Source organism: Curcuma longa, chromosome 8 (genome assembly GCF_044706935.1).
Source record: "Curcuma longa cultivar G26 ecotype Majalengka, Jawa Barat chromosome 8, ITB_CL_G26_1.1, whole genome shotgun sequence".
Taxonomy (NCBI): domain Eukaryota; kingdom Viridiplantae; phylum Streptophyta; class Magnoliopsida; order Zingiberales; family Zingiberaceae; genus Curcuma; species Curcuma longa.
Window position 1 is genome coordinate 4,793,742 of NC_133868.1, and position 25,419 is coordinate 4,819,160.

Sequence of the window (25,419 nt, forward strand, 5' to 3'; positions counted from 1 at the left end):
ATATTAAAAAAAAACTATTTTAATAATATTTTTGCCTTATTATTTATAAATTATAGCCCTCAATTTTCATTAAATTGTGTCTCAAATATGGTTTCACAATTTTCTATTATTACAAAATCCATTTAATCTTTAAAAATGAAAATTTAGAATTAAAAGGGGAAAATAATATATATATATATATATATATATATATTTTTTTTTTTTTTGCTTGTAAACAATAAAATGTTTCAATGAGAAAAAAATACACGTTTTATATTTTAATTTTAAAATTTAAAATAAATAAATATACTTCTCAATCCGCGGACCAACCCAAGCTCGCCGCGAGCCAATTCACACGGGTCGCGAACCTAGGCGGGCCGGTCCACCTCAAGATCTTAAAAATAATTTTCATATTCATAAACCAGAATAATGCTTCAATGCTCACTTTTTCAACTATTTTCTGTTGTCCGCATAGAAAGGCGACGTGTGGACCCTAACGCAGTCCACGGAGATCCGTCGCAAAATAAGAAACGGCAACCCGATGGATACCCTACACCCGCAAACACTACTGGTCGACGTGGCCACTCATGTTTCCAATAGGACTATGCCACGTCACCCTCAAAGTGAATTCTGGCTGATTCGACCAGCTGAGGCTTATGATTCCTTTGCCCAGAGAGCCGCGCAGGTTAGTACACCCACTTTATCCGCGCTATCGTGTTCGGCCGGCGCCGCCTCCCGCCGCTTCGTGGACTTTGAAACGGCAAAACCGACTCGCGCTCCCACGTGCAGCCACGTTATCCGTCCGCCCTTCCCAATTCTGATATTTTCCTTTTTAGGAAATTTTGAAAAATTGGCATTTTACCCCTAAAATATTTTATTTTAAAAGCAAAATAGAATTATTAAAGCCAATGAATTGTGGGGGAAAAAATAATTAAAAGAACACTTTTTTTAAAAAAAAATCAAAACAATACCTCTTATAATTTTTAGTCAAAAATACTTTTATTTCAAGATTATTATACAATTATAGTCACAATTACTATAATATAAAATACAATTATTTCAATTGAATCATTATTATGTTAAAATACTCATTACTAATTTATCTATTTTTTAAATGTAATTAAAATTAATTTATTATATCTGGCATCATAATATTAAAATAATTTATCCTAAAATATAGCCTTAATTATTGGCACCTTATAATAAAATGATGGGTACGTGTCAATTTTTTACCGTCTCATCAAGCAAAAATATTATATTATTAATTAGCAGGCGATAGTGAAAATTTCAAGGCTGAGAAATTCTGAAAATAGATAAAACTTAGGGGCCTAAATAAGATTTACATATTTAATTTTCAATTGTTTCTCCTCCACCGCCTTTCCCTTCCCTCCTTAAAGGCGGTTCTCCGGTGGTCGTCTCCGCCGCCGCTCACTGCCACAGTCCTCCTCCTCCTTCCTTCCGACGCATAGAGCTTGAGATCGTGGGTCTGATAATCATAATAAACTTTGTTTATAGATCTGCCCTTTCGTGATTCCCGATCGGCCGGCGAGGGTTTTCTTTTTTCATCGAGTCCTGGAGACAGCGAAAGATGCCGCGAGCGTCAGCTCGTGATTCCCGTGAGCGCACCCGTGAGAATGCCTCATCGGCTGCTCCTTGGCCCGCGTAGCCTGTGCCTCTCAGATACTCCCCCCGCCGACCCCCTTCCTTCTCTTGATCGTTGCAGCCGCCGTCGAGTGGCGTCCGGCTACCTGTACCCGGAGGAATTTCTGACAGGTCTCGATGAGGGGCGACGACCCTTGCTCCACCCCCAGGACGGTGGCGGCTTGATGCCGACGGCGGAGATGCTGGGCGACCAGGACCGAAGCGCGCTCCTTCCGCTGCAGCGGTTGCCTAGTGGCGGAGGAAGCAGTAGCTTCTTCGGGAGCGTGTTCACGGTGGATGGGAACGTGCTGTCGGGGACGACAGCTACCTTGGAGGGGACGGGCAGCGTGTTGGAAATGGTGGAAGGGTGCAGGGATGCGCTTAGGGAGCGGAATTGGGCGCAGAGGGCGCGGGAGAGCTACTATCTGCAGTCGTCCCTCGCGGCAAGGCTCACCTCGCAAGCGTTCTTGGCCGGCCAGCCGCTCCTCTTGCCTGAGAACGCTCAGGAGACTTGCAGTGTATCGTCCGACTCGGAGACAGTGTCGTATCGCCTTTGGGTGGGTTTCTCTCTTAATGATACTGCTCCTCAAAGCTTAATAGTACAGGCCTATCGTATCGCCTATGAATGCGTTCTTCCATTAATAATGATCGCAGATTTTTGAATGGAAAGTTTAAATTGGGCTTCTTGTTTGTTGCTAAGGAAGAAAAATTACTACAGGGCCAGGAAGAGAGAATCCGTTTTAACCTTTTTAAATTGGTTGCTTTCCTATTAAATTTAAATTAACTTCACTTTTAAGTACTGAATTCATAGGTTTTCTCATTTTATACTACGTATAGAAATCACCTAGGTAGTTCTCTTTTAATTGCCAATAATGTTTCTCTTCATGGTTTTGTGAGTATATCTTCTGTTCTTCCACTCATCTTGCACCTCCATCTCACATTCTTACGCTGTAAATCAAAATTTCTTCCTCACTTTCTTGCCCTATCATCTTCTGTACTTGCGTCTTTTATATTTGGAATGCATTAAAGCATAATTAATTTTCATGTGTAGCAAGAAGCTATGTGATACATTTGTAAGTGTTTACTTATTTGATTTCCTGTGGCATGTGGTTCTTATAAATCTTTGTCCTTGTAATGGCGATGTTGATATCCATCATTAGTGTAATTGTATTTTTCAGGGCAAGCTCACTAAAATTCTTTTGTGCAGGTCAATGCTTGCTTGTCATATTCAGATAAGATAACAGATGGATTCTATAACATTTTGGGAATGGATCCCCACTTATGGGCAATGTGCAATGAACCAGAGGTTGGACGAAGGTTACCCACATTGATGGCGCTGAACACAGTTGATCCAAATGATTCTTCAATGGAAGTCATCCTTGTTCATAAATATGCCGACCATAATCTTTCACAGCTTGAAGATAGAGCTTTGGAATATTACTGTGCATTGGGATTTACTTTAGAGCTTGTTGAGAAGCTTGCTAAACTTGTTTCTGACTTTATGGGGTATGCCTGTGATTATTCTTCCCCAAATTATTTTGAACTTTATGTTGGCTATTGAATCTGAATATTTCTTATGGGAATTTAAAGGGGTGCATTCAAAACAGAGCGAGGAGATCTTTATCGATTGTGGAAATCATATAGCAAAGAACTTAGGAAACGACAAGGATGTGTTGTCATTCCCATTGGTAACCTATCTGTAGGACTTTGTAGGCATCGGGCTATTCTTTTCAAGGTAATTCTGTTCCTTCTCTTAACTAAGCGGTCAGACATGATCAATTCACTATGAACATCAAATCTCAATGGACCTTCCTTTTCTTCTGTATTCTTAGTTTGCTTATGCTATCAACAAGAATTTTGCTTGTCCAAGAAAAAAATGCAGTCATATACTTAATATTCTCATGATATCAGCAAGAGTTTCCTCAATCCTGACAACTATTAATATACTTACTCCCTTTTTGGTCTAGATAGTCAATTATTGAAGCTCATTTCCTCAAAGTTAGAAAATAAGGCATTTTCTTTCTGGAAGCATGGGATTAATACACGTATATATATTCAATGTTTTTGAAAAAGTTCAATAGAACCTTACTGAAAGTTGTGATTTTATAAACGTTACTACAAACTTTTTTTTTTTCTTGTAGCCTGTTCTTCTTTATAGAACAGTTTAACACAAACTTGATTATGCGCTCATACATGATATACTTTTTCGTGCACAATTTTATCAGTTGTATCTTACTACTTCTATTTTTTATGCAGGAATTGGCTGATTACATACGCATCCCATGTCGTATAGCTCATGGTTGTAAATACTGTTCATCAGCACTTCCATCTTCCTGTTTGGTGAAAATTGAGGATGCCAAGAAGTCACTTAGGTTAGTTTTTAAATATATCTTTTATACATGACATTTGTACTACTCATCTCTTATGTACAAAAGAAAGTATTTTTTATGTTGGCTATTTTTGAAGGTGTAGAATGGTAGATTCTGGTTAATACCAGGATGCTAATTTTGCCTCTGTATCTAGTATTATTAATTCTCAGCTCATGTCCTTGTCCATAAAGAATCCTTAATTGTTCCAAAGGAATTCTTGTATGACTCAAAACGTGTCACTTCTTTATTTTGCAACTTGCACATTTACATTCAACTCAACGACACTTTTATGCTTCACAACTGACCTTGATCTTTTGCCTTTCATTAAAACTGTTTGTTTCCAATGTAAATGTTGTTTGTTTATTTAGCTTTGATTGGCAAACAAGTATGTGATGTTGTCTCGATAATTTGTGGTTGGAGGAACAAACACATATGACTCTACATGCAGTATTTGCCAGATTATCAAGATTCTACAAGCATGCATTTGGTCAATGTTTATGCATGTATTACAACTGTGGAGTATTGGTGTTTACAACATAAGGTGCCATTTCAAAATTGAATAAAATTCCCATATTTTTTGTCTCTTTTTCTAACTGTTGCTCTCTAATATTCAACTTGTAAAAAAAGAAAAAAAAATCCATGTCCTTCCCTGGTTATCATTATACACAGAAAATATTAGTTTGATCTTTATTTAGTTGATGTACTTGATCTTGTAATGTGAAAATTGGAGTTGTTCTTGTTATGAAAGCGAATGACGTAAATTCCCAAAGGGCACACATGAGGTTTTAAAATTCTCAAAAGGCACACTTAATTACAATTTACCCCTATGCATGTATGCAACATCTCTTCTTTTTCCTCTGTTTTTTGCATGCATGCATGCAACTTCGCTTTCCTCTTAAATTAAATTAAAATAATTTAAACATCATGTAAAATTTAATAAATAATCCTCTAAATTTATTTATTTTTTAATTTTTATTTTAAAACTTTAATAAAAAATTTAAAAAATAAAAAGATGGTTAATAAAACATTAAAAATATTTTTCCTATTTTTTAATATCTTCAATTTTTTAATATCTAATTATAAAAGAATAAAAAATAAACATAAAATTAATAACGAGAGTTGATCTTATTAATAAAAATAAAAACAATCACTTTGGTGTTGGTTAAAAACCAACACCGCAACTTAACTACAATATCGCTGTGGTATTAGTTTCTAAAGACCAGCACCACGGTGTTCTGAAAGTTCAAATCATTTTGAACACTGTTGGAAGGGCCATAAAATAGTAAAAGATGACTTATTTGAATTTAAGTTCACCTAATAAATCTACAAGAGTTGGAATGAGCCCGATCGGAGCTCTCTAGGTGAGTTTTGACTGAAACCCATTGATGAACCTAGATGACTTGGATTTTTGAAATTTTGCAATAAGATGGAAGTGTGAAATGTGTAGAAGATAGATATGATGAGAAATCTTGATCTTGAGTCTCTTACATGAAGTTATTTTCTTGTGTCAATTTACACAAAGTATGAAACTTTCTAAACCTTCTGAGCAATATTGAAAATCCTTTATGATGATAACGTAGGGCGCATTTGGACTCCTGGGCACTGTAGAAATCTATATGAGTTGAAATGAGCCCAACAGAATTCTCAAAGTCCATTAATGAATTTTGACCGAAACACATTGATGGACTTAAACGATTAGATTTCTAAAATTTTACAATGAGATGGAAGTGTGAAGTGTGTAGAAGGTAGATATAGTAAGAAATCCTAGTTCTGAGTCTCCTATACGAAGTTATAGGCCCGTGTCAATTGACATAAAGTCTGAAACATTCTAAACCAATTGAGCAATATTGAGAATTCTTTACGATGATAACGGAAGACACCCTTGGACTTCCGGGCATTGCAGAAACTTATAAGAGTTGGAATAAGTCTAATTAGAGCTCTTTAGGTCTATCAATGAGTTTTGATCGAAACCCATTGATGGACATAAGATATTTATATTTATGAAATTTTGTCATGAGAAGGGAGATGTTAGTGTGTAGAAGGTGTATATGGTGCCCAATCTTGATCCTAATACACGTAGGGGAAGTTATGGTCGTGTGTCAACTAACACATATTGTAGTGTTGATTTTTGAAGACCAGCACCATAGTGGTGTTGGTCTTCATAAACCAGCACCACAGTGTTGGTTCTGATCACACACTGTGGTGCTGATTTTCAAGGGCTGACATTACAATATTCTAAAAGTTTCAAATTGTTTTGAGTACTATTGAGAGAGTCTTAAAATAGTAAAAGAGGATTTATTTGGACTCAAGTTCACCTAATAAACACACAAGATTTGGAATGAGTCCGATTGGAGCTCTCTATATCCATCAATGAGTTTTAATCGAAACCTGTTGATGGACCAAGCGGACTTGGATTTCTGAAATTTTGTAATGACATGGAAGTGTGTAGAAGATAGATATGATGAGAAATTCTTGTCTTGAGTCTCCCATACGAAGTTATAGGCTCATGCCAATTGACACAATGTTTGAAACTTTCTAAATCTTTTGAGTAATGTTGGGAATCCTTTATGATGATAACGGAGGACACCCTTGGACTTCTGGGCACTGTAGAAACCTACAAGAGTTGGAATGATTCCGATTAAAGTTCTCTAGGTCCATCAATGGATTTTGATCGAAACCTATTGATGGACCTATGGTATTTGAATTTCTAAAATTTTGCAATGAGATAGGAGAGGTTAGTGTATAGAAGGTATATATAGTGTTAAATCTTGATCCTAATACACGTAGGCGAAATTATGGTCGCGTGCCAATTAACACAGATTATGATGCTGATTTTTGAAGATCAATACTAAAGTAGTGTTGGTCTTCAAAAATCAACACCACAGTCTGTTCTAGTTGGCACTAGACTATAACTTCGCCTACGTGTATTAGGATCAGGATTGAACACCACATATACCTTCTACATGCTAACATTTCCCATCTCATGGCAAAATTTTAGAAATCCAAATACCTAAGGTCCATCAATGGGTTTCGATCTAAATCCGTTGATGGACCTAGAGAGCTTTGATTGAACTTATTCCAACTCTTGTAGGTTTCTGTAATGTCCAAAAGTCCAAGGGTGCCCTCCGTTATCATCGTAAAGGATTTTCAACATTACTAAAATGATTTAGAAAGTTTCAAACTTTTATCAATTGACACGGGCCTATAACTTTGTGTAGGAGACTCAGAATCAGGATTTCTCACTATATCTACCTTCTACACACTCCAAACTTCCATCTCATTGTAAAATTTCAGAAATCCAAGTCGTCTAGGTCCATCAATGGATTTCGGTCAAAATCCATTAATGGACTTAGAGAGCTCTAATCGGGCTCATTCCAACTTGTGTAGGTTTTTGTAGTGCCCAAGAGTCTAAATGTGCCCTCCATTATCATCGTAAAGGATTCTCAATATTGCTCGAAAGGTTTAGAAAATTTCAGATTTTGTGTCAATTGGCATGAGCCTATAATTTCCTGTGGGAGACTCATGACCAGAATTTCTCACTATATGTACCTTCTACACATTTCCATCTCATTGCAAAATTTCAGAAATCCAAGTCATCTAGGTCCATTAATGAGTTTTGGTCAAAATTCATTGATTGACCTAGAGAGCTCCGATTAGATCCATTTCAACTCCTATGAGTTTATTAGGTGAACCTGAGTCCAAATAATCCTTTTTTTTACTGTATTAAGGTCCTTCCAATATTGTTCAAAACGATTAAAACTTTCGGAAACCAACACCGCTGTGGTGCTGGTCTTCGGAAATCAGCACCACAGTGATGTTATATTTATACTAAGATGTTGGTTTTTAACTAGTACCAAAGTAATTTTTTATTTTCATTTTTTATTAATAAAATCAACTCTTGTTATTAATAAAAATTAAAGATATTAAAAAATAGGAAAAAATATATTTAATGTTTTATTAACCATCTTTTTATTTTTTAAAATGTTTTTATTAAAGTTTTAAAATTAAAATTAAAAATAAATAAATTTAGAGGATTATTTATTAAAGTTTAAATTAGTTTAATTTAATTTAATTTAAGAGGAAAAAAAAGTTGCATGCATGCAAAGGAGAGAGGACAGAGAAGAGAGGTTGAATGCACATGCATAGGGGTAAAATTGTAATTAGGTGCACTTTTTGGGAATAATGAAAACTTAGTGCGCTTTTTGAGAATTCTGAAACTTCATGTATGCCCTTTGGGAATTTGCCGTATTTTTTTTAATGGAGAAACAAGAATCAAGACTTGCTGAGTTTAATTGAGATTTTCACTTTTCGATGGATAGTCAGAGCTCCACTTGTTTTTCTTGATCTTTTGGTGGTGATTTGGCATTGAAATATTATATGGAAATAGACAACTCTCATTTGTTGAAAACTAGTGGGTTTTCTCTTTATTTCACTGGAGGAATTAGTTGGATGAATTAATATCTTTAGTGATATTTGGACACAATATAGTTCTATATCTTTAATTCACATTATTTGTTTCTAATTAAACAGGGAGTATGTGGTAGATTTAGTTGGGGAACCAGGAAAAGTATGTAAACCAGATTCATCAATTAATGGGCATTTGCTTTCATCACTGCCCTCCCCGTTCCAAGTTCCACATCTGCATGGTTTCAAGAACTCATATACCGAGATGCCTTGGAATCAGATGTTCAATGAAGAGAAAACAGGTAGCTTGTTCTTCTCTGCCTACTGCACAAATTTTCTTAGACACGCTGCAAATAAAATTGGTCATTATTTGCATTCTACTTCAAGAAGATTTCATTTTATTTACCAGTATAAGGCTATCTTATATTTGATATAAGTACTGTCTTCTTGCATCTTTTGGATTTTGTGCTAGTTTAATTATTTTATCCTTTTATTTTTTTCAAAAATTAAAGAACAGTATAATTTTCTCTTGCTTTTTGAAGTTAATGGTTTTGTAATTCTCTCTCAGTTGTTTGGTGGATATATGAACCATTGGCTGGAGCACAACAAATTTATGCATGCACATTGAAAATCTTAGGGTTACCTCTAGTACTAGGAAATGGAAGTATACCTAAGCTAGCTTTTCAAACAAGATGGCTAGTTGTTATTGCTGCTGACATCCTCATCTTAATCTAATACAATTCTGCATGCATCATCTTCAGCCAACTTGTAATCCTTCTCATGATAATTTATTAATTTTTTCACTTACGGAAGCTTTTCAAATGAGACGACTAATTAATGTTGCTGACACCCTCATCTTAATCTAATACAATTCTGCATGCACTATCTTAGATCAAGTTGTAATCCTTACATGGTAACCTATTTATTTGCTTTTCTCACTGTAGTATTCTCAATACTGAAGTACATTACACATTCATATATAGTAAAGAGAGAATATTAGGCTTTTGCTAATACCAAATACTTGTTAGTTGGAGTACTGAAATCAACTGTTAACGTTAACAACTACTTTTCATACACGAATTTGAGTTGTATGGTCCTAGTCCTGTGTAATATCTTATTCATTGGTTAAAGCAGTGATTATATTTGTACTGAATCAGGAGTCAGTAATGCTGCTTCAAACATATCTATACAAGAAACTTATATTACAGATGGACAAAGGGATTTTAGAGGAGAAGATATGATTATGAAAAACTATTATGCCCCTTCTGAAATGGAAGCCTCCAAACAATTCAATTTGAAGCCAAATGATAGCATGGCTGAGAAAAAGGGGAATTCTACGAGAGCATGCAGATATCTGAATCTGGAGCCTTCACTTGCTATGGATTGGCTTGAGATATCATGGGATGAGTTGGACATTAAGGAGCAGATTGGGGCTGGTATTTTTCTATTGGAAAATTTTTATAGAGAAACTAATTTTCTATTCCTCAAGCATTATGTATATGAGCCATCATAGTTTTATGCTTCTCATGAACACTGTCTTCAGGTTCGTTTGGAACTGTCTTTCGTGCTGAATGGCATGGATCAGTAAGTTCTCTTTGCATTTCTGAAATGTAAATTTCTTAATTATGTTAATTGTATGTTGATGAACGTGTACTTTACTTCAAAATAATCAGACACAAAACACACTGCCTTGAAACTTGTATGTAATGTGTCTACTTTCTAGATGGCTTACTATTTAAAGCATAAAGTAAATAAAATAAAATACACGAGAGCAACTATGTGTAGCTTTAGTAGATGATATAAAATAAAAACAAAATATTCAAGGGTAATTTGTGTAGCTCTAATAGTTATAAAATAAAAATCAAAATGCTTGAGAGCAATTATATGTAGCTTTGGTAGATGACAAAACGAGAAACAATTGGTCGAGGTGGCATGGATATGTTTATAGTTAGAACTTAGAAGATCTAACTCAATTAGATTCGAGTGGAAGGTGTCATGGTAGAGGCGTTCCAATGAAAAGTTTAGTTGATATGATATAATGTAATTAATTGATTTAAATATTACTAGTAATGTCTCCTTGGATAGAGCTGAACAGAAGGATAAAATCTGTGTACCTCACACTAAATAGTTTGGACAACTTGCTTGATGAGGACGATCCTTTTCACTAGATGTAGCTATCTTTTCTGTTTTCTCTAGAGTGGTGTTACAGTTGTTGACTTCAAATATAGATTGCATATCATACATAGGTCTATATTGTAAGCTGTCGTCAGATAGAAACTCTTGCATGGCATAAGGAAATTTAGACATTTAGATTATTGCATGTATAGAGGTGTGTCCAAGGAATCAGGTGCTTGTGCAACTCATTCTTATATTGAGTGTTCAATTTCAGTCTTAGTCTCAGTCCATATTTATTTCTCATTGTTGGCATGTTGGTATAACAAATTCTATTCTGATTTGGGTAATATATGTCAGTCTACCAGCTTCATAGCAGAGTCTTTGCACTGCACCTGTTGAAAGTAGAACCCTTTTTAGTGACTGAAAACTTAGAACTTGAGCACCATATATGTGAGCTTTCTTTAGCAGCTTATATGCAGCTTATATGCAGCTATATGCTGATGGTTCTATACAGAACTTAAATCATGAAATTTTGATACATGGCAACCAGTAGCTGGGGATTTCAAGTTCGCGGTTAGACGCTTGTTAAGTTACTTGGTATGTTTTGCATTATGCAATATAGGAACAAAACAGTGACAGATCAACCATGCTGTACTATTCTACTCCCAATTTTAACTTAACCATTAAAATACTTGGTGAGATGTCAGACAGTCTGAAAGACGAATAGGGTTTAAGTTAAACATACTGAGAAGATTTACTCTTACAAACTGAAGTCATGTCATAATAATACCATTTTGAAGAAGATACAGATCAAAACTATTATGCCAAGTTTTACTTAATGTATCTGTCTATTGTCTGCTGCAGGATGTTGCAGTGAAGGTTCTTGCAGATCAAGAATTTCACAATGATCAGTTGAAGGAGTTTCTCAGGGAGGTGAGTAACTTGTGTCTATTAGATTATAAATTGTACTGTGCTGTTGTTAGATTTATCGAGTAATAAAATTTCAATCATCCTGAACATGCTAAGGTAGAAATGATACCCTCCAACAACTCACAGGAAAGTATAAGATGTTGATTGTTGTTTAGTTTTTTTTTTTTTAAGTAACAACTGTTGTAATCATTTTGGAGGATCATGTCAATTTAAACAAATAACATAGAAAAGTGTGTTCACAAATTCTACTTGTTGTTATCTAAAAAAGAATCTAAATTATTGTTTCGCCTTTCATTGCTGACATAAGGTACTCTTTTAAAAAAAAAAAAACTCAGAATGTACATTTTAAGCTCCATTTGCCTTCAAAGGTTTGTTTTAAGGAAAACATATATACCCAATCAGAAAAATACGGCATCCTAAAATAATAGGATATGGACCTGCTCTATGCAGGTTCACCAGAATACAAGTTTTGGCCATCTTATACTAGGAATCAAGTCTTTGTGATTGCATCATAAGGCTTATAAAAGTCTTCATATTTAGTGTTTGTTTGTCTGTTTGACATAAATTTCATGATCCTTCAAATGGGTGTCTATTTTTTCTCACGACTGCAGGTTGCCATAATGAAAAGAGTTCGCCATCCTAATGTTGTACTTTTCATGGGAGCTGTCACAAAGCATCCACATTTATCAATTGTTACAGAGTATTTGCCAAGGTATCCCTGTAACACATCTTGTTATTAAAAGGAACAAAGTCATTATCTCAGTTAATATTTGCATCTTAAAATGAATTTCTGAAAACAGGGGTTCCTTGTACCGTCTTATACATAGAGCAGCTCCAGGAGAAATTTTGGACAGGAGGCGTCGGTTGCGAATTGCGCTTGATGTGGTTTGTGCCATTTGCTTATTGTTTACTGTTTCATTTAATTCAAAGCCAGCACTAGTGGCATGACCCATACAAATTGTAGGCCAAAGGTATCAACTATCTTCATTGTCTAAATCCACCAATTGTCCATTGGGATCTAAAGTCTCCTAATCTTTTGGTAGACAAGAATTGGTCAGTGAAGGTATATTGTGGTTCTTCAAGCTCTGCTTGGTTGTCGGCTATTTTTTCATTTGGAACCATCTTTATAATGCATAACCATTGCTCTAATCTGCATAGGTTTGTGATTTTGGATTATCACGATTCAAGGCAAACACTTTCATATCATCAAAATCTGTTGCAGGCACAGTAAGCAGTTATTTTCCTTTGATTAATCAGTCATTAATATTTTTTATTTAATTTGAGTCAAATTTTATGGTCCTTGATATTGATAAATACCTAAACCCTTACAAAATCGTGTAGCGATCCACCTCATGAACACATGTAAAAATTAGATTGTTAATCCTTATCCCCCAAACTCAGTTGAAAGCTATATCTAGTGAATTCGAGAGATTCATGCTGACCATGCTTTGAAATTTCAGATAATTTTAATCAGAAACAGTTGAGTTGGATTGGGATTGAGAAGGGTTTTCCCGGGACATGGTTGAGTTGGTTATTGCGGGGCAGACTTGCTGAAGTGGACAAGGATCGAATCTCAGCAAAGCCGAGGCAATGCGCTCTCCCGTAGTGGCCAACTGCATCTTCCCGATTTACTTCCTAGATGGTCGTGGGGTCGACCGTGTGGGTCCGCTGGGGTGGCGGATTCCACCTTTTGCTGAAGGGATTGAGAAGGGCTGATGTGTTCATTGTCTAGAAATGGAAAACCTAAGGAAGATTGAAATAGAAGCTAGGAGAACCAGAAGATTCAAAGAAATTACATAAAGATATGTAAATTTTGCTGGAAGTTGGTTGTAATGTAATGAATTCAGTTAGATCAAGTTGACTTTATCAAAAAAATAAAACAGTCATCTAGCCAACTTCTCATTTTCACCATTTCCAGCTTGGATCCTACAGAACACCCTCTAGCTAAAGACAATCGAGCAAGAGAAGAGAAGGGGCATTGAAGTGGTGGAGGAGATGTAGCTGGTATTGTTACTGCTATCGCTTGATTGTTGGAATTTTTATGAATGTTATGTTCGTGAAAGACAAAAAGCAGGATTTAGGGTGCAGTTGGTGTAAGGGACATCGAAGTGGTGGAGGAGATGTAGCTGGTATGGTTACTGCTGTCGCTTGATTGTTGGAATTTTTATGGTCTCAAATGTTCTTACAAGACGTCCCATCTTATTACAGTAAATGCCATGTTCGTGAAAGATAGAAAGCAGGATTTAAGGTGTAGTTGGTGTAACCATGGCATACTCTTTGTTTGTGAGAAAGGCAAAGGATGGGATTTAGGACCGAGCCAAATACATAAACTACAAAAGATATTATTGGTTTGTCACAGTTTGCTTACATGGTTTCTAGTTACAAAGTAATGCTTTCAGCAGCACTTTGTCCGCTTATGACTGTCAGTCTGTTGGCAGAAAACCTACCTAGGATCATCAAACGGGTCATGCCAGATTTGGCATGTTCTTTGGCTTTGTATTTTGGTTTAAGTACCCTGAGAAAACACATCATCTAGAGCGATCCCTTTTTCATGCTGCCATTTGAGTTGGTACGATGGTTTTTGTCATTTTGCAGCCTGAATGGATGGCGCCAGAGTTTCTCCGAGGTGAACCATCAAATGAAAAGAGTGATGTTTACAGCTTTGGGGTGATCTTATGGGAGCTTTTTTCAATGAAACAACCTTGGCGTGGCCTTAGCCCTGCACAGGTAGTTAACATCTATTTTTTCTTAGTTTTAGGTATTCTAACCTACTGAATATTATTGTTGCAATTCTTCTCAAGCTACTAATACACAGACACATCCATCAATAATTTGTATTTGCTTTTACCAACTGTAGGATATGGTTTGAAATTTAACGTTCTAATCTTCAGGTTGTTGGAGCAGTTGCCTTTCAGAATAGAAGATTGGCAATCCCTCAAGATACTTGTCCCATCTTAGCAGCGCTAATGGAATCATGTTGGGATGAGTAAGTGGTGTTCCTCTTATGCTTTTATGAGCTTCCATCCCATTATCGTTTGCTTAAGTGAATATCTTCCAAATTCTTCAAATTCATCGAGTGGGCAAAATAGATTGAAATTGATTCCTAGGAACAGAAAATGAGATAGGAACATGTATTATTTGAAGAAGGATGATAGCAACCATCTTTACAATAATTAAATTTCTTCTTATCAATAGGAAAAATCTGTAGGTTAGATCTCTGGTTTGGGTCTTTCTTCTAGGCTGCTTGAAGAATTGAAAGAGCAAGATTGGATATTCGCAATAAGTATTCCTTGAAATGAAGTGAGGAATAACCATGAAGGATGATAGGAAATACCATACCATAAATCTTATGAACTGAACATATCATAAATCCATGCGTCGGGTGCGCGAATTGTATATTTCAAGCCTATGCCTACTAACTCGTTCTGATTATCACACAAATTAGTCTTCTTGGTGTGGTTTAGTGACTATGAGCTCCGCATTGTTAAGGTTTTATACAAGTACTATAGGTTTCGCTTAAATCGTCACCACCTTATCACAAAAAGGGGTTGGCGATTACATTCTCTAAGTGCTTGACCATTTTGGCAGTGATGATTTATTTTCATGCAGTGATCCCAGGCAGCGCCCGCCCTTCTCAAGTATCGTCGATTCCTTGAAGAAGCTGCTGAAATCGTCTTCTCCAGCATCGTCGTTACATTGAAGTTGTCGCTGAAAGCTGCTTGAGCGATTGATTGTAGTTTCATCATGCGAGAATGCTTGTAGCCGAGCAAGTCAGTTGAGCTTGTTCAGTTTGTGAAAATAAGATGTAATGTGCTCAAGGCTGTAGGGTAGCATTCAGTCAGTTTGAATCTGATGGTTGCTTTTGTCGGGAAAAAAAAACTGCATCAAGAATCACATTGGATGAATCTTAATTTTATGACTTTTTGTTAACTTTTCTGAGTTTAAATTCGTATAATACTATTGTCGAGGAACATTTTAATCCAAAATGTGAAGAACAAAGTGGGGCAGACAGGCTACTCAATCTAGAGCTGGAACAAAGCTGAGAATGCTGCTACAAGAAAGACAGGTGGTGGTTTTGAAGCTACCACTGAGAAATGTTTTTAAGTTGTAACAATGAATTCAGCAATAAGACCTCAAAACCTTTTATATGCTCAGATGAAATAGATATTATTAACTTGGATTTAAGTATTTTATGCTACTGTAAGAGCTAATAAGCTTTAAGTTTTCTAGTCAAATGACCTTGATTTGATTTGGTTGGTTCACGAGAGTATGTTCGAGCATCGTTCTTGGTCACCACACTCAGTACTCTTGGTTTGCTATAATTTAATAAAAAAGAATAGCAAAAATTGCATTGCTTTAGTCATTTTCATTTATTTATTTGCTAATTATTTGTTCTTAACTGTGATTACAATGATGTTGGATATGATGATCGGTTTTGAAAGATGATTCATCCGATCTCATGGAAGTTGAAATTTTTAGATGGATTTTGATTAACGATCTAATGTCATAAATTTTTCAAATCTTTTTGGGTTTAATATGTTCTAGGTAAGATTTAAAATTTTAGTGTCTAAAAAATTCATTCCATTACATGTTAGTTAAACACTTCTAGCTCTTAGCATTTAATTTCTAGTTCTGATGTTTATTTTGGTTGTGCCAGTCGGTGATCTGAATCACCTCATCTCTGCCACAATAAGTGGCGTCACCTGCTGTGTAATGACCCGGTTCGTCTATTCGTGGGAATTTTATTTATTCCGATCTTTATTTTTCTGTGGGTCATGGGCTGTCGATCATCGATCGTACCGTTACCTACTAGGACTTTCTAGATTCTCACTTGGTTATCAGATTCACACAGCGGAAGAGGAGTACGAAGAGGAAGAGAGAGAGGAAGAGCAGCCGACCGAGTAAGTCATTTCAATCTCTGCAATGACTTTGCTTCGTTAATGTCTTGTGGGTTTGGATTAAGACACTAGTTCTCCACTTGTGTTTCCATTTCCAGTAATGCTCTGTCTTACGTTGCCTTAAATTGCAGATAAGAACCACGAACTGAATTGAAGCAGCAGCATGACGTGGGGATAAGATCGTAAGAACAGCCGCTTTGTTTTTGCGGGTAAGATCATGTCAGATTTTGACCTGTGTGTTGGCTAAGTTAATTTTGCAAATTACAGTATGCAAATTACCCATGCAACATTATAGAATTGCTACGCTGTGCGACGAAGAATCTGCGACCCGTGCGCGACATTTGTGACCTACCGCCACTGCCGCCACCCTTGCCGCGCCGTCCGACTACCGCTAGCTGTCATCTCGGCCGCGATCGACGCGCCACTCGCCGGCGCTTCAGCCGGTGTTGGATTCTGGCCGGATAGTGGTCCGAATTTGACAAATTTGACCAGAAATAATCGCCCCCCACTGCGCAACCACCGTTAACAATGATCGGGCTGGATTTCGGCCGCGATTCGTCCGGAATTCAACCTGATCGCCGTTGACAGTGGCCGCACCGTTTTCGACCGAATTTCGATCGAAATCTGACGTCGGACGGAGCGTCAGCGAGCGGTGCGTCGATCGCGCCCGAGGCGGCAGTCGGCGATGACCGGACAATGCGGTGAGGGCGGCGGCAACGGCGATGGATCGCGAGTGTCACGCACAGATCATGGATTCCTCGTCGCGCAACGTAGTATTTCCCTGCAACATTGTATCTATCTGCTAAGGGAAAATAAATAACCAAATAAATTTAATCTCAAGGTGTAACTAGAATTTGGAACTATCCTCCCCACTAGAGTTTGAGTTATCAACAATGACATCAAAGAATTAGGCTTGCCCATCCCAAATTGCAACAACCCAATCCAGGGGGCCCACACCAAGATCCTATAAAATCCCGCAAACAGGCACAAATAGATTCCCATCGAATACATTCTACAACTCACGATGAGGAAGAAACTCATGCTAGATTCTACTAAATCTAGTCGTTTTCCCCTTCTTTTGTTCTGTCTGTCTTTCGCCTTCATTTCGTGCGTTGCTTCACAAGCCCCCGCTGGAATCGGACATGGATACGACCTCGGCCCGGTCAGCGTTGACCCTTCCGGGAAGACCATGGCGGCGAAGCTCAAGTTGATCCAGGGAACGCCGACCTATGGACTAGATATACCAAATCTATATCTTTTTGCTAGGTCAGCACGATTTTAAACAAAGTCAACGCATTCTAATGTCTTGAGTTGACTTTTTGACCCTGCTTTTGTCTTCTCCATGGCAGCTTCGAGACAGAGAATCGCCTTCGTGTCCGAATCACCGACGCGGATAACCGGCGCTGGGAGATCCCTCCGACCGTCCTCCCCCGCCCACCCGCTCCGCCGTCTCCCCCTCGGCGGTTGACGCTTCGTGACGCGAACTCATCTCCGGCATCGCGGCGAAGCAGAGTCTTCTCCTCCCCTGACTCCGACCTTCTCCTTAATAGAAGCTAAGTTTTATGTCCAAGAATTTATATTTATTTCTTTGCTTCCGCATGTTAAACAGAAAAATAATAATTAATAATATTAAAATTACTTAGCTTCTATTACTCCTCGCCCTCCACTCCACCTCCCCCTTCACCTTCACCGTCTCCCGCCGCTCCACCGGCGACGTCCTCTTTGACACCCTCCCTGCCCTCGTCTTCAAGGACCAGTACCTGGAGGTCACCTCCTCACTGCCTGCCGACCGAGCCTCCCTCTTCGGCCTCGGCGAGCACACCAAGCGCTCCTTCAAGCTCGTCGCCGGCGACACCTTCACGCTCTGGAACTCCGACATCCCGTCATCCGCCCTCGACCAGAATCTCTACGGCTCCCACCCTTTTTACATGGACGTCCGGTCCTCCTCCAACGCCACGTCGCCGCCGGGGATCTCCCACGGGGTCCTGCTGCTGAACAGCAACGGCATGGACGTCATCTACGGCGGATCGTACATCACTTACAAGATGATCGGAGGAGTCCTGGACTTCTACTTCTTCGCTGGGCCGTCGCCATTGGCAGTCACGGATCAGTACACAGAGCTCGTCGGCCGGCCGGCGGCGATGCCGTACTGGTCCTTCGGGTTCCACCAGTGCAAGTACGGGTATCGGGACGTGTCGCAGCTGGAGCGCGTCGTCGCAGGGTACGCCAACGCCGGCTTACCGCTCGAAGTGATGTGGACCGACATCGATTACATGGACAAATACAAAGATTTTACTCTCGATCCGGTCAACTTTCCGGCGGACAGAATGAACCAGTTCGTCGACCACCTCCACAAGAACGGCCAGAAGTACGTCGTCATAATCGATCCAGGTAACAAAATCTCTTTTTTTTTTTGCGATCGTACGAAACAAAATCTGATTTTTAGAACAATGGATTGAAAATTTTAGGCATCAATGTCAATTACTCGTACGGCACATTTCTGAGAGGCATGAAACAGGACGTGTTCTTGAAGAGAGGAGGAAGCAACTACCTCGGCAGTGTGTGGCCGGGGCCGGTGTACTTCCCCGACTTCATGAACCCCAACGCCGTTGGATTCTGGACCGGAGAGATCGATAACTTCCTCAAGACGGTGCTTCCGGTGGACGGCTTGTGGATCGACATGAACGAGATATCCAACTTCATCACCTCGCCGCCGCTGAACTCGCTGGACAATCCGCCTTACGCCATCAACAACGCCGGCGGTCGCCGGCCGATCAACGTCAGGACGGTGCCGGCGTCGGCCGTCCACTTCGGGAACGTCTCGGAGTACGACGCGCACAATCTCCACGGGTTGCTGGAGGCGATGGCGACCGCCGACGGGCTGGTGCAGTCGACCGGGAAGAGACCGTTCGTGCTGAGTAGGTCGACGTTCGTTGGGTCAGGGAAGTACGCCGCGCACTGGAGCGGCGACAACTCCGCGAATTGGGATGATCTCGAGCACTCGATTCCGGCGATCTTGAATTCGGGGCTGTTTGGGATTCCCATGGTCGGAGCGGACATTTGTGGGTTCGGCGGCGACACCAACGAAGAGCTATGCCGGCGGTGGATTCAGGTGAGAAATTTATATCCAAATCCAATATTTTATTTATCCTTTTAACCCTCATATTTTCAATTATATTTTTCATATAATTTACAAAACCAAAGGTTAAATATGTAAGAGAACTGATATCCTGCGCGACTTATCCCGCGTGATCCGTGCGCGACACCTCCGATCCATTGCCGCTGCTGCCGCCCTCGCCGCACCGTCTAGCCACCACTGCCTGACGCCTCGGGCGCGATCGACGTGCCGCTTGTCGGCGCTCCGTCTGGTGGCGGATTCCGACTAGATAGTGGTTGAAATCCGATAAATTTGATCGGAAACGCGGTCGGTAGTGTCGGGCATCAAATTCTGACCAAATTGCGGTCGAATTCTGGCCAAATCACGGGCGAAGACCGACCGAGGAAGGACCGGCGTGCAACGCTAGTCCTTCCTCGGTCGGTCTCCGACCACGATTTGGTTGGAATTCGACGCCCAACACTGCTGGCCAAATCGCGGTTGGAATCCGATCGCGATTTGACCGGAATCCGACCTGCGGCACTACCGGCCGTGTTTCCAATCAAATTCGTCAGATTCCAATCAAATCGCGGTCGGAATCCGCCGCCGGACGGAGCGCCGGCGAGCAGCGCGTCGATCGCGCCCGAGGCGGCGGACGACGGTGGTCGGACGGGGCAGCGGTAGCGACGGCAGCAACGGTGGATCGGAGGTGTCGCGCATGGGTCACGCGGGATAAGTCGCGTAGGATATCAAATTTCAAATATGTAATATTATATTTGTATTTAAAAATATTGTAGTTAAACCCTCATATATTTTATTTATATCTTTTAACTATAAAGGAAAAAATGAAAATTCAGAAAGTTAATAAGGGGGCAAAATGATCTTCGCGCTGTGCAGGTAGGTGCATTCTATCCCTTCTCGAGGGATCACTCCGACATCCATTCCATCCCACAAGAGCTCTACGTGTGGGACTCCGTCGCCGCGGCGGCGAAGAAGGCCCTCGGCCTCCGGTACCGCCTCCTCCCCCACTTCTACACCCTCATGTACGAGTCCCACGTCGCTGGCGCCCCCATCGCCCGCCCGCTCTTCTTCGCCTTCCCGGAAGACACCTCCACCTACAGCATCAGCTCGCAGTTCATGATCGGCTCCGGCGTCCTCGTCTCGCCGGTGCTGAAGGCCTACACGACCCAAGTCGACGCCTACTTCCCGAGAGGCAACTGGTTCGACCTGTTCAACTACTCGCGGCCGGCGGTGCAGGCAGCCGCCGGCCGGTACTTGACGCTGGACGCGCCGGAGGACAGCATCAACGTGCACGTTCGCGGTGGCAGCGTGTTGGCCATGCAGGGGGAGGCGCCGACGACGGAGCTGGCGAGGAGGACCCCGTTCGAGGTGTTGGTGGTGCAGGACGAGGGAGGGGCGGCGAGCGGGGAGGTGTTTGTGGACGACGGCGAGGCGGTGGAGATGGCTGAGGCGGCTGGGGGCGAGTGGAGCCTTGTGAAGTTCGGGTGTGAGTTGGCCGGCGGCGGAGGGGGCGTGCGGATCAAGTCAGAGGTGGTGAACGGAGAGTGGGCGGTGAAGCAGGGGATGGTGGTGGAGAAGGTGGTGGTGCTGGGGATGGAGATGGAGAAGGCGAGGAAGATAATCTCTGGTTCGGTGGCGGCGCAGGGGAAGACGAGGAAGGTGGAGGTGAGCGTGGAGGAGGCAGAGGATGGATCGTTTGGGGTGGTGGAGATGAAGGGGTTGGGGCTGCTCTTGGGAGAGGAGTTCGAGATCATGATTACGATGGCTTAAAATTATGAACTTAATGGAAAATAATAATTAATAAAAAGATTTTTAAGGTTATTTTCGTATTAATCGATTAGTTATGGTCGTGGCGGATCCAATTTTTTTTTTTTTTTTTTTTTTTTTTGTGCAGAAGATTAGTTATGGTCTTACCAACTCGACCCTAAAGCGGTAGCCGACTAATGTTATCTCTTCTAAGTCAAATCTGCCTCTCTTATGCAAAAAAAAATGAATTCGTCACCTTAGCAGCTCCACACGATGACCATTTATGAAGAGGTAAATTGATAAAGTATAATTATCAAATATGCCTCTCTAATTTACTCTATTATGCCTCTTTAAGAGTGAAATCTATCATTTTAACTGTTTCACATGATTGATTTTATAATCATCTATAAAAAAATAAATAAAAAATTACAGTTAATCATAATGGAAGGATATTATTTTAGTTTCGTCGAGATTTGATCCTTATCCACTTTAATAAATTTATTCCATTGTAACTAATTTAAATATTATACCCCGAGGACTACTCTATTCCTCTCTTCTGGCGCATGGGAAGAGAGAGGCGGCTCGATTAAAACTCAATTTTTTAATTAATTAAATCTTACGTTAATAATCCTGATCAAAGTCTAATGTCCATTAATTTAATAATTTTTATAAAATATTATAAAATTTTATAAATTATTATAATAGATGATTATTTGATTTTATTATTGATTGATGAATCATTATATTCTTACGTACTCTATCTATTCTATAAATAATGATGTTTAATAGATGAGATGATAAATACGATAATTCTCTCTTTTCTATCTATTATTCAATTATAAACATGAGCATTCTTTAAGTGATTGCTACGATAAATATGACAAAGTTTGAATTTAAAAATATTATTTGTCATGAATTTTGAATGTTGAGATCCACCTCATCGTTAAGAGTTTAAATAAAAAAAAGAAAACAATGAATCCATGTAGAATTATGTAAAAATACTTATTTTTCATCGTCGATGTTGATGATGAATTGAAAGTTGAGTATCTCATTATAAAAGAACCATAAGAACCTTAGAAAAAATCGAAAGAAAAGTTTGACTATCAGAGAATTATAGTTCTTCGAAGAGACCGTTATAAATGGATGCATATTCGCCTGTAATATTTTAAATCGATCTGTAAGTGATTATAACTCAACACTATTTAAGATTAACTCCAAACTGATACTTTATGGAGAGAAAATTATTCATCAAAATTTATTAGAAAAAACTTTTTCCACTTTTCATGCATCGAATGTGCTTTTGCAATAGCAACAATATTGTAAACATGGATTTAAAAATATTCTGAGCCTATCTTAGCTTACTAGTTACTAAACAGAATAATCAGTTATTCATGAAAAATCATCAATTGCGTCCAACTGGATCTACACCATTTCCTGAAACAAATGGAACATCATTCTTTGAAGTGACATCTCAAAATCATAAAATTAGGATAAGTCATGAGTGTGACCAAAGGAAAAATTATCAACAATAAAATAGTAAAAGACTTAAAACAAGCAATCAACCGTGGAAATCTAACAATAAAGAAGTAAAAGGGGAAAACTCAAAATAATATGAAGATAAGTGTTTTTAATGTGGGATGGAGGGGCATTAGTCTCGTACATGTAATACAACAAGACATCTTGTGGATCTATATCAAAATTCGATCAAGGGAAAAAAAATATAGAGATAAATTTTGTTGATGATTATGGTCTAGTTGGCATAATCCATTTAGATGTTTCTAATTTCTTTGCCTAGCTATATAACATTACTGATCATTTGATTGGTGGTAGTGTGTTGTATTTCTATTTCAATATCTTTTTCTTTCCAAATTTAACTTTGATTTAAGTTGTAGGCGAAGTCTCCTAAGAGTATAGAATGATTGTCTTTCAGTCAATTACAATGTCTTTTCGTTTTTGAAATTCTAATTTTTTTTTAAGTTGTCAAGAGCTACTACTTTGCATCTTCATTTAATAAAATATTTTATTTATAAATCTTACATGAAATCATATTGGAATTATCTCTTTTATTTATACATTTATTTCATAATGAAATATAAGAATGTTCATAATGCGTGGCATTAGCGATGAAGAAGCGCTACTCTTGAGACAATCACAAGTAAGATATGTCAGCACTCTTTCATATGTCGGACGATTATAATTGTTAAAAATGGTATTACAAGGGATAGAATGTTATTGGTTATCTATTCTCCCTATCCTCGTTGGAGTCATTGATAAAATCCAAACTATTTGTAGAATGTTCGTATGGTCTTCTAAATACCCTCCTATATCTTGGGCTTCCTTATGTCTATCAAAAAAATGAAGGGGGATATGGTATTCGGGATCTTAGTGCATGGAATGAAACTTTACTAAGTAAGACTTTATGGGAGATTCAATCCAAGACGGATTCATTGTGGGTACGATAGGTGCATCATCATTACATCAAAGGGTTGAATTTTGGCAATGGGAAGTTAAAGCCTCCGATTCAGCACTCATCAAGAGACTTGTGGATATCCAGAGCAAAATCTTGGGTGGAATAAATGGAGTTGGGAAGGCAAACATGAAGATGATAAAGTGGTTTGTCGAAGGAAAGAAAGGGGTTAAAAATGCATATGATTTCTTCAAGCCAAGAGGACCTTCGATGGTTTGGGAGTCATTTGTTTGGAGGGCGGAAATATTACCAAAGCATCGTTTCATATTATGGTTGCTAGCACATGCCAAATTACGAATGGCGGATCGGATGCTCTATGAGGAGAACAAGGAATGTGTCATATGTCACCAACGAGAGGAGTCCAATGACCATTTATTCTTTGAGTGTCCCACCACTAGGGTTCTTTGTGACAAAGTAAAGCATTGGTTAGAAATTCAATATGATTTTGCAACGGCTAATGAGCTATTTCAGATTTTTGGACAGCATTACAAAGATGACAACCGCAAGACGAAGGCTCGATATCTTGACATCTCAAGTATGATTTATGTGCTTTGGGAGGCCTGCAACAAGTCTCGCTATGAGGGAAAGGCACCAAACGAGGAGATGATGCTTTGGAAGATTCAAATACATGTGTTCCAATTTTTAGACCATGCTTGAGCAAATGGAAGTCCCGATTTTTGTTGATCATCCGATATTCTATGTCTACCGATTTTTATAATTTTGTTGAATACGCTACTTGTTGGGTGTTGATGTCTTGAAGAGTTCAGTGTTAAAAGTATGTAAGTGATTGAATGTGTCACATTGGACGACATGTGTCCAAATGATGTGTTTTGATGTTGATGGCGTGTAGGAGGAGCTACCTCAAGTGTAGAGGTCCAAGCTCCAAGGTGAACTTGTATGCTTTGATTCTACTTTGAAAGTGTTTAACTCTCAAAGTATATTTATACAATATGTAGCTATTTTTGGGGGTGATACAACCCATGCTATCCTTCAAATCAAAAGGTATTTTTAGAGTTAACATTAGCTGAAAATAATGGTATAGCAATATCAGGTGCGTCAAAAATTATTGAAGGTATGGAAAAGTAAAAATTATTTTACAAAATGATACAAACTTAATATATTGAAAATGCAATCTATATTAGCAAATCTAGTAGAAATTTGCTTAGCTTTAAAGATATCTATTATGGGCTGATATACCCTAGTTAAGAAAGTCAAGATTCGATCCAAGTGGAAATGACACATCGGAGAGGAAATGGGAGCCCGACTAACTCCATGTCCGACTGGTTCCATGTCTGACTGACTCCACGATCTCCTTGACAGAGGTTGACTCCTTCGTTGGCGCAGCTTTTAGCTGAGTTAATACTAATACTCTTGTCCAAAAAGTTCCGCTCCACTAACCTAACGCCCCTCACTCTTCCCGTTGGATTCATCACCAATTTGACGACGAATAACAATTCATTGTAAAAAATCCTAACTTAACCCACTGCCCCCACGACTTTCCCTTCCTCCTTCGCGATTTTCTCTACCAAACACGACTTTCTCTCCTCATCAACCCCAATCCTGACCTAAACCTCCAGCTTTTTCCTCTCCGATCCCTCCGGCAACTGCGACGGCGATGAGTTAGGCGATAGTGCAAAGCGGTAAAATCTCTTCCTTGCCCTATCCTTTTCTTCTCTTCCACTCTCGACGTCTGATTTGATCGGTCGGGCACTGCTTAAGCCGTTGGTCGACTGTCAGGCGGTGATTAGGTCGTTG

The 25,419-nt window shown here is 39.2% G+C and overlaps 2 protein-coding genes across 2 annotated transcripts; both read left to right on the forward strand.

The window, feature by feature from the left end:
• Nucleotides 1-1,407: 1,407 nt before the first annotated feature.
• Nucleotides 1,408-15,368, forward strand: LOC141833074 (serine/threonine-protein kinase CTR1). Its single transcript, XM_074720471.1, has 15 exons — nucleotides 1,408-2,177; nucleotides 2,828-3,126; nucleotides 3,211-3,355; nucleotides 3,877-3,992; nucleotides 8,520-8,695; nucleotides 9,551-9,829; nucleotides 9,937-9,977; nucleotides 11,373-11,441; nucleotides 12,050-12,150; nucleotides 12,239-12,323; nucleotides 12,403-12,501; nucleotides 12,597-12,665; nucleotides 14,034-14,165; nucleotides 14,330-14,424; nucleotides 15,048-15,368. Exons 1-15 carry the CDS (start codon nucleotides 1,614-1,616, stop codon nucleotides 15,136-15,138), a joined length of 2,361 nt encoding a protein of 786 aa, XP_074576572.1. The 5' UTR covers nucleotides 1,408-1,613; the 3' UTR covers nucleotides 15,139-15,368.
• Nucleotides 15,369-17,360: 1,992 nt separating this feature from the next.
• On the forward strand, nucleotides 17,361-21,221 carry LOC141833882 (putative alpha-glucosidase Os06g0675700). Its single transcript, XM_074721390.1, has 5 exons — nucleotides 17,361-17,602; nucleotides 17,686-17,882; nucleotides 17,996-18,727; nucleotides 18,805-19,448; nucleotides 20,328-21,221. The coding sequence occupies exons 1-5, from the start codon at nucleotides 17,361-17,363 to the stop codon at nucleotides 21,219-21,221; spliced, it is 2,709 nt and encodes a 902-aa protein (XP_074577491.1).
• The last annotated feature ends 4,198 nt before the right edge of the window (nucleotides 21,222-25,419 follow it).